The sequence below is a fragment of the Hydra vulgaris genome, chromosome 04, assembly GCF_038396675.1.
Source record: "Hydra vulgaris chromosome 04, alternate assembly HydraT2T_AEP".
NCBI classification, from domain to species: Eukaryota; Metazoa; Cnidaria; class Hydrozoa; order Anthoathecata; family Hydridae; genus Hydra; species Hydra vulgaris.
Genome location: NC_088923.1, coordinates 18,002,169 through 18,012,707, shown reverse-complemented (window position 1 = coordinate 18,012,707; position 10,539 = coordinate 18,002,169). Strand labels below are relative to the sequence as shown.

General features: G+C 29.9%; 2 protein-coding genes across 2 annotated transcripts; both read left to right on the top strand.

Moving 5' to 3' along the window:
* The first annotated feature begins 1,021 nt into the window (after positions 1–1,021).
* LOC136079239 (uncharacterized) lies at positions 1,022–1,676 on the top strand. The gene is made up of 2 exons (XM_065794964.1): positions 1,022–1,271; positions 1,348–1,676. Exons 1-2 carry the CDS (start codon positions 1,022–1,024, stop codon positions 1,674–1,676), a joined length of 579 nt encoding a protein of 192 aa, XP_065651036.1.
* Positions 1,677–7,488: 5,812 nt separating this feature from the next.
* On the top strand, positions 7,489–10,049 carry LOC136079620 (uncharacterized). The gene is made up of 2 exons (XM_065795670.1): positions 7,489–7,953; positions 8,108–10,049. The coding sequence occupies exon 2, from the start codon at positions 8,413–8,415 to the stop codon at positions 9,055–9,057; it is 645 nt and encodes a 214-aa protein (XP_065651742.1). The 5' UTR covers positions 7,489–7,953; positions 8,108–8,412; the 3' UTR covers positions 9,058–10,049.
* The last annotated feature ends 490 nt before the right edge of the window (positions 10,050–10,539 follow it).

Sequence of the window (10,539 nt, the reverse complement as noted above, 5' to 3'; positions counted from 1 at the left end):
CTAAAATAAATGTTAGTTAAAAAACTTTATATACTATATACTTATGTAGTTTTTCAACTAACATTTATAATAAATGCTAATAAATTCAGCTTTGTTTTACTCAAAATTTACTTGTACCTTTAACATTTTTCGCTTGAATCTCTTTGAAATCTTTTCGTATACGTTTTGTGGGACTTTTTGACTCAACTTAAGTTATAAATACATCACAAGTTCGAACCGCATTAACAGCGGCGGTTTTAAGCACAAGCAAAGCAGGCATTTGCCGGTGGCCTCACGCTCAGGTGGCCTCGCATTTTTTTTTCTTAGTACAAGTAATATAAAAAAATTTTCTTAGTACAATTAATATAAACAACGAAACTCATTTATTAAAATTTAATATAATGTATGCGTACAGTATTTTTATAAACAGTATTTTTATAAAATATTCAACTTTACATATACATCTATTATTACGTATGTAGCAATTTTTTTTTTGCGTTATACATAATGCCTGGCAACCATATGAAAGAGTATGCGGTTTCTAGTCTCATATACATTGACAATGACTGTGACAAATATATCTTTGCCCATATACACCTACACGTCTCAAAAGCTTTTTCTGTTTTTCCATCCTCCTAACTCGATGACTTTTTGTTTGTTTGTTTATTTATTTTATATAATATTGTCTTTACATTTTTACTGTTGCACAAGACATAATCTGAGCAGTGATGGGATGTTATGCTGGTTCCGGGTATTTGTTGTAGCGGTTTCTCTTTGAGCCATAGATCAGTGTTTATTCCATGTATAGGTCTTTTATCCATTGTGGATTCAATGAAGTATGGCTACATTTGCTAACAGTTATTGATAATAGTCCCATAAGCGGGGCTGCCCCCTCCCTGGGAATATCCTTGGTGAGTTGGTGAAGTCTAAAGTTGGAGACTCTCCTTGCATTGCTGTTAAAGCCATCTTGGGTTCTTTGATTTACGACTGGCACTTCCCTTATTATTGTTGTGGCTTTTATATTCACTCCTTACGCTGGCTTATGATTAGACTCAACGTTACAGAACTTACAACAAAGACTGATTTTTTTTGGGAAAGCCGTATAAATAGTATAAAAGTTGTAAAAGATAATTTGGTTCAAATTATAGAAGCTTTATACAAAGTTGCAGATTCAAGTTCAATTGGAGTTGCTGTTTCTGAAGCTAACGGTCTTGCAAATGAGATATCCTCATATCAGTTTATACTTTCACTTACAATTTGGCATGATTTATTGTTTGAAATTAACAAAGTAAGTAAAGTTATGCAGAATCCCTTGGCAGATATTTCTATTATGATAAAATTGGTGGAAACTACGAAAATTTTTTTTAGAATCATTCAGAAGTGATGAATCATTTGAAGCGATTATTAAAAAATCTGAAGAAATAGCTATAAAATTAGGTACTGAGCCAGTATTCCCTCAAGTGCGGCTTAGCCGAAAACGACGTTTTTTTGAATATGAAGGAACTGATACACCTGTAAATGGAAAGTCTAAATATAAAGTAGATTTTTTTAATGCAATGATTGATTTTGCATTAGTAAGCTTAAATGAAAGATTCAAAATGCTTGATTCATACAACAAAATATTAAGTTTTTTAACCCGTACCGAAAAAATGCGAAGTTTAGATGCAAATGAATTGTTGAATGATTGTAAAAATTAAGAAATATCACTAAGAAATTCTAGCACAGAAGAATCGAACGTAAACCATAAAGAGTTATACTCGGAAATAAATACATTTTTAAGAATGGAAGCTTCGGCGGAATCGAAAGATGCACTGGAAATTTTGAAGTATATTACGGCAAATTCTTTAATCGAAATTTTTCCAAATTTATTTATTGCCCTACGAATTTTACTAACTTCCCCTATTTCAGTGGCAAGCGCAGAGAGGTCATTTTCCAAATTAAAACTCATAAAAAACTATTTACGTTCCACTATGGGTCAAGACCGCTTATCTGCATTAGCTTTAATTTCCATTGAAAATAAAATAAGTCGGTCCTTGAACTGTTCTGATTTAATTGATGAGTTTGCGTCTTTAAAAGTCAGAAAGGTTAAGTTTTAAGTTAATGTAATCGATCCTCCTAAAATCTGCGAAAAAAATAAATGGTATCGCATTTTGAGTACTCTTATTAGTGCATCTTCATCCAAAATAAAAAAAATACCTAATGTACATTTAAAACCTATGTGCGTTTTTTGCTTCGTTACGTTCTAATAAATATCCAAAACACAATAGAACACAAGAATTAAAAACTCAACTAATATAATAGAAAACTTGCCTATGGCCTCACATATGGTAAATCCGCCACTGCGCATTAACATCACAAACTGCAAACTACGAAAAATCAAAGTAACAATGTTTAGCTTTTCGTGTTTTAGAGGTAATTAAGACATTCAGTTATAAAATAAATATTTAAACATAAATAATCAAACATAAATATTCAAACATAATTATAAGGTTTTATGGTTCTTGAGGAAAAATTAAATCTTACAAATGGTCTTCACGACATCATCAGCAAGAGCCCTAATGAAATCTTTGCGCCTGATAAATAAGTAGCACTACTCTTTCCCCTGATGCCACGGATCTTAAGATGTTCTACCAGGATTGGGTTGTATTCTGGTAGAATCTAAAATGTATCCAAATAACTTCTATTATGTTTTAAATCAATGTGCCGACTTTCGCACCGGAACAACAGACCACTGTTAATTCAAAGAGATATTTTTCAATAACATTTTTTTGTTAAGCCCACAACATATCGTTTTTATAGTACCTGATAGTAAAAAACATGGTAGTAGAAACACCCGGAGTACCATTCCCTTCCAGTAGACCTATTCAATTTCAAACTGCCGCAGAAACAAACAAGGGGCTTCAGTACTGGCGTTATTGTGCCTGATCAAAGTCGCATTGACTCGGTTACGTTCTGCTGGCTGTTCATGTTCAGAGAGAGCTAATCCAGCGTGTTTCCAAGACCGAAAACAATCTTTGTGAGCCAACGTGCTCTTGATTTTGCCAAAAAGGAAACATGGACAAAATATATAATACCTTTTATTTTGTACCAGCTTGGCAATTTTTTCATTCCATTAAATTCAATAAAAAAGCTCAACATAAGCTTGTCAATATCTTTTGTCAATAAAATTATACTTTCAGTTAGATAAATCAAGTCCTTCTAGTTTTGACTTTAGTTGATCTTGCTAGATAAGCAAGTTGTGTGCGCATTTGTTTACTCCTGATTTAAGATTCTAGGAATTCTGGTTAGAAATTTAGCTAAACCTTTAAACGAGTGAATCCAATCCAATTTACGATTTCTCCTTCCAAACATCAACCCCTTCTAGTAATTGAAAACTATCTTTAAAAGATTAATTTATTGTTTTTGTCAACCGCGATAACATGCCGCCTGTTAAACGAAAACTTACAAACAAATCTATGATAAAAAAATACAAGGTATTAAAACACCAGGAGAGAGGGTGTCTAACAAAGAGGTTGTTTAAAAGTATGTCCAAAAAGACAAAATATTAACCGGGGTTAAATATTAAAAAATTGCTTCCGACATTGCTCTCGAATTACAAACTTGAAAACATTTTTAATGCCGATAAGATTGGACAGTTTTAACAGTGCCTGCCAAACAAAACGCAGCATTTATCACAAGAAAAATGTTTCGGGGAAAAAAAAAGTAAAATCAGGCTAACAGGCATGGAAGAAGGTTGTGCAACGGAAGAAAAAGTACCAATGCTTGTTATTGGATAATCTAAAGCCCCAGGGTGTTTTAAATTAGCTAAAAAGTTGGATGACCATAGGCCTTTTTACAGAATGGGTAAAGAAGCTTGACTCATCTTTTCGTGCTCAGGACCTGAAAGTAGCACTCCTTATGCACAACTGTTCTGCCAATCTACACATTGAAGCACTATTTTTAGAAAAACTATAATTATTCCTAAAATATATGCAAAATTTTGTTATTCAAATAATTATAATTATTCTGAAAATATATGCAATGTTTTGCTGTCAGTTCTACAGAGCATTCAATTAATTGTGTCAGCCATCTAATATTTAATTTAATTTGGTTGAGACTGAAAGTAAATTTTTGACACCAATAAAAATATGTTGTTTTGAAAAAAATAAATCGAATAAAAAGCAAAAAATATACTTTAAAATGATAGATTACGTTTTGCAATATATTTAAATAATTGTTGTCAAAAAAATGAAAAAGGTCCTCGTTTTTTAAAATTTGCCGACTTTCTTATCGACATTTGCCTACTGACTGTCTTAATTTACCGACTAACTTGTCGACTGACTTATCAAAAAGGGTTAAATTTGCTGACTGAAAGAAAAAAAAATTGATGGGTGGTGTCACATACTCCTCCCATCGCGCCGGCCTTTATATATATATATATATATATATATATATATATATATATATATATATATATATATATATATATATATATATATATATATATATATATATATATATATATATATATATGTATATATATATATATATATATATACATATATGGGGTCGTCCATAAAGTACGTACGCTCATAGGGGGGAGAAGGAGGTCTTCAAAAAGCGTACAAAAGCGTATGGGGGGGGGGGAGGATTTAATTTAAAAGTACGTGCATCGATTTTCTAATTTATTACAATTATCCAGCTAATCAATAGAAAAGTTAAAATTCTGACTAAAGATACTATATTGCCAACATAAAAAGATGTATGTTATAGGGAGTAGAGGGTATAGTTTCCCTCTATGCACACACATATATCGTGCCCGCAGGATTTTTTGAAATTTGGGCAGGGGGAGAGAAAGCGATTTAAAGCTTTTTTGTACCCAGGCTTCCACCATCCTAATTTTTTACAAAGCCTCCTTATTTGGCATAGGTATAAACATACTTAAGTTTGGAGTTTGCGCAATGTGAGAAAGTGTCCTATCTGGGACATCAAAAAATCCTGCGGGCACCAATGCACATATGCCACCCCTTATATACTGACCCTGAGTAAGGTGTACTTCAGGCAAATTTAGTTACCTTTTTTTAGAAGGGTAACTAAATTTTTAAGGCGGCCCACTGTTTTGTAAACAAAATTCAAAGTTCATTTTTTAAAAATATTATAATTAAATACAAAATTTGCCGCAAATTTTAATATAATGTAAGTGATGAAAAATTAATAAACAACAAACATTTGTTCTCAACGATAAGTATTCAATTGATAAAAACAATTGCTAATTGTATAAAAGAAAGGAGACAAATTCTAATCTCGGATGTAATTTTGAAAACATTTTAACGGTCACATCTAAATCAAAGTTCCATGCACATCAAATAATCATTGTAGATGTGCATTAAAGTTAACTTTCATAATGTATCATAGCTTTATAAATCATTTGAGATATCTCCACTGAAGTTTTCACGCAGATAATGAAGGAACAAAACTTAACAATAACTCAAATGTATCCCATCATATAAATTTATTTTTTAGTTCAACTAATATATGATCTATAAATGGAATGATGAGAGACCTTTCAAAATATTCTTTAAACGTTTTTAAGGGTGGATTCCTTCAATGAAATTGTTGGTCCGTGTGTATTCGTGGCATTACTGACTTTACATTTGATTTTTTGTTTTGAATTGATGCATGCTTATATATGCTTTTGGTAAACATATTTACATCTATTCTCATAATTTCTATTTCTGAGATGACAGTTTTAACACTCTTAAAAGCATATACAATATCAATAGATATTTCCTGCAACTTAACAATAGGCTCACGAAGAAACCACATTGTTCGCTGTAGTGTAACTAGTGATATAATAAAATTAAAACTCTCAAACGCTTTCAGAAAAGACAGTGCTTGGCGTTTGTCTTCAGCAGTCCACTCATGGAGCCTTTCAACTGAAAGAAAGTTACCAACATTTTTAAGTTTATCTACATTTTTAAGCGTATCATGCAGAGTTATACATTATTTTCCGCAATGAATAACAGTTTTATTTAAACATTTCAAAATTTGTGTATTGCATTTGATTCGTTCAGCAAGTTCTTTACTTAGTTAACTAGTTAGTCAACTCTAAAAAAAACATTTTCAAGTGTTAATTGAACAGTATAACATTCGTTCAAACAACGTTTGTGATAAACTCTATTTTTGTGATAATCTAATTTTTCTTTAAGCTTATTCCAATTATTAAAGATTTTGTTTTCAAAAGACCCCTTATCATCTCTTTCTTTTTTTAAAAATAGGTACATGGGCCGCAAAACAAAACTTGCCGTACAAGTTTTGTTTTGTGGTTGTTACGGGCCTGTAACAAAATATATGTAAGTAAATAAACATTTTGGTTGTGCATGAGCAAGGAAGAACAAACCTTAAAAAATGACAATTTCTGCTGATGGTTTAAATTATATGGTACCCACCTTTCTAATTCTGAGGGTTGGGTTGAAATACTTCTAAAGAAAATTTACCAAGGCAATCTGGCCCTGGTAGATTTTAATTCCCTAAAAAATATTTTAAAAAAACAAAAATTTCCCTATTAAAAAAAAATCAATAACTTTGATTTTTCTCAATAAAAATGAACTAAAAATAAAATGAAAAAGAAAGCGAAAAATTATTACACCTGATGATGCTGACCGCTATATAATAACATCAGAATATATTTAGAACAAAAAGTTTATACGCTGCCGTCTGAATTAAATTCAACAAATATGAAAAAAATGTTTAATAAGAATATCATTTTAAAAGATTTTATAATAAATACGAATACCATAAATATACATACAGTAAAAACAAAACGCTAGAAAAAGTTAGTTAATTTTTATGCATTCAGACAAAAGTAAAACGTTTTGTACTGCAATGATTTCCTTTTATAAATGCGCGATATTCACTTTTTTAAACCAGTATATATATATATATATATATATATATATATATATATATATATATATATATATATATATATATATATATATATATATATATATATATATTTATATATATATATATATATATATATATATATATATATATATATATATATATATATATATATATATATATATATATATATATATATATATATATATATATATATATATATATATATATATATATATATATATATATATATATATATATATATATATATATTAAGCCACTACCAAGTTAAAGTCAACCCTCGGCTCACTTTGGGAAATGTACTATTTTTATTCAATAAAATTATTTGCAATTTAAAAAATTTCAAAACTTAGTCATTTTTTTGGGAAAAACAAAACAAATTACATTTTCATGGTTTCATTTAAGTATTGCGAAAATAAAACAGAACGTCGCTTAAAATGTTATTTTCGCGTCATAAATTAGTATAATAACAACAAGTTAGCCATTTTTAATGTGTTTCCATTTTTTCTGTTGGAAAAAGATACTTTTTGCTCTTATACAACAAGTTTATAAAAAATTACAACTTTTTTATCTTATACAACAAGTTTATAAAAAATCTTTTTCAGACTGAATTTAAATATTAAAAAATGAATGCAAAATGTGGATCTGGAAAACCAACAAGAAAAAGAACGCATAATATAATAACTAGACATGAAAGTAAAAGATATGCTGGGCAACCAAAGGAACTACCTGTTAGTGACCTTCCAACATATAAACAGATTATTCAATATGCTTATAAGGTCGAAAAAAAAATGATTACAACTAAAAAAATTGATTCTCCTGCCATAGTTTTAAAGTAAGTGAAGAAATTTTAAAAATTTGGAAAAAAGTGAATCCAAATCTTCCACTAATAAAGGAGAAACCTCTAAAAAATAAGTTCCAAAGAACGTTTCACAAAGTAATTGCAGCTGAACGATCTAAAGCTTCAAAAAATAAAAACAGCGTTTGTTGGTTGGAAAATAACCTTTTAAAGTTATTTGATATATCAACATGCAGATGTGAACTTCCTCTTTTAAATTGTGATGACAGGTTTGAAGTTACATTTTCAAAAAACCACAATATTAAATAATATATTTGTTCAAACTAATTTGTGACTAAACTGCCTACAAATTTTACAGCTGTACAGTTTTTTATTTCTTCTCAAATTATTGCATTATATTTTATTATACAAATTACCCTTTAGAAATGTTCGATGCAAGGGTTGCACTAACACGCACTATGTATGTCTCTGTGAAGAAAGCAATCAGGGGAAATTTTTTGTTTTGTTTTTGTATAATTATTTTTTATGCTTTTTATTATTTTAAATACTTTCTATAAGCTATAAAATGAATTTTTTTTAACTTAAGGTTCCAGTTCTAGAACGAGAGTGTTTAAAGGATCAGAAAGTTAAGCAAGGGTCCTTTGGAACCTGGCAGATAGGCAAAATTGATAGAGACAGCCAAGATCATAAGAAAAAGAAGTAAGGAGAAAATTAATTTAATAAGTGACATGGCGCTTCACTCAGATAATGATTGTATCAGTGAAATTTATGATGTAGAAATAGATAACAATGATGATTATAAAAATCAGAATCATGAGTTTTTTGCAAAACCACTGTGTAAAAAAAATTATACAGATTTAACTAACATTGCCAAAGCTGCTATCAGGTTCGAAATTAGTGATGCTGCAACATCTGCCATAGCAACTGCTACCTTGATATACTATCAAATTATAACTCAGAACGACAGATCACAAATTATCACTGAAAAAAAGATATTTGACACTAAAAAGCGTGTTTCAACCATGATTAGTGAAAAACATAGTTCAGAAGTTTTTCATTTGAAAGTCATTGGAGTAGATAGTAAAAAAGATAAAAATACACTAGCACATATATTAGGATATGATCATTATGCAGAACCTATTATTAATAGAACAGTAAAGGATGAACATCACTTAACTTTTACTGCAGAAAGTGGACCTTTTTCTAAGAAATATTTAACTCACATTGAAATAAAAAATGGAACAGGAATTACAATAGCAACCAAAACACTAAAAATACTCGAAAAATACAACAGCATTAGTAGTTTGGAAGCCATTGTTCTTGATAATACTTCTGCTAATACTGGTGCAGATAATGGCTTAGTTGTGACATAAGAAAGGCTTTTAAACCGACGAATCCATTTAATAGGATGTGTACTTCACCAAAATGAGTTACCACTTCGCCATGTCATAGCTGAAGTAGATGGTAAAAGTAACGATCCAAAGAAATATAAAGGCCCTATTGGTCAAAAAGCTTCGGCAAGTGATTTGCATAATTTACCAATAGTTGATTTTGTTCCAATTCATTCAGAAATTGATTCCTACATAAACTCTAATATTTTATCTGATCTTAGTACAGATCAACGTAAACTTTGCGAATACTGTATTGGAATATCTAAAGGCTTTATATCTCCAAAATGCTCAATAAAAAAACCAGGACCTGTTTACCATGTCAGATGGTTAACTCTAGCTTTAAAAATAATGATGGTTTATGCAAGAGTGAAGAATCCTACAGATGAGTTGTGTAAAATTACAAAGTATATAGTCCCAGTATATTGCCCCGTGTGGTTTGCCCATAAAAGGTCTGGTCTTTATAAAGATGCTCCTAGACTTCTTCATAAGACAATTGAGCTTGTTAAAAATTAGGCAGACAATATACAACAAATTGTTTTTCAAAATCTTCAAGGAAACTCTTATTGCTGTCTTCAAGAAAACTTTTTATATTCTATGCTGCAAGATGATGAAAAAGATATAAGGGCTCAAGCTATTAAGCAAGTTTTGCACATAAGACAATCAAGAGAAGTAAATCCTGAAGTCAAACCAAAAATCAAAGCAAAATTAATTATGCCTATTAACTTTAAAGCTTATACATAAAGTAGTTTAGTTGATGTTTCTTTAATTGTGGTTGAGCCTCCAACTTCTATCCTAATTTCATCATTTGAATTAATGCTTTGCAAACTTCTAAAAAACCTATTTTTACAGATTTACCCAACAATTCACAGTCAGTGGGAAGGTCCGTGAAGCTTGTATCAGAGGCATCAAAGATAGTTTATGGTCAAGTAAAGAGACATAATTTTATTCTAACTAAAAACCAAAGCAGAGCAGAAAGTATATGTAATTCATCTAAAACTGATTATTTTATACCTTTTTTCTCGAGAAAATGTTTTTTTTTTCATTTTAATTTGGTTCACATACCTAAGTCCAAAGGCATCCTTGACTTGACTACTGTCAAGAATAATTTTTTTAAATGACAAATCTCTCTCAACCTTTAACTTTGAAATCACCCTTGTGCAAAAAAACATGTTGAACGCGGTAATTTCAGAAATAAAAGGTGGCTAAGGCAGCCAGAAACAAAATTTAAATAAAAATAAAGTTTAAGGGGGGGGGGGGGGACTCTTGCCCTTCAGCCCCCTGTTTTTATCCCAGTGTTTAAGATTAAGTGGTAAATATTCATTCCATAATATTCAAATATTCTAATGGAAAGAATATTTGTATCAAAGTTTGTATTAAAGTATAATAAATATTAAGAATGATATAAGAATGAATAATTTATTGAAAACAAGAAAATACTTAAAAACTTTAAAACTATTTCCCAAA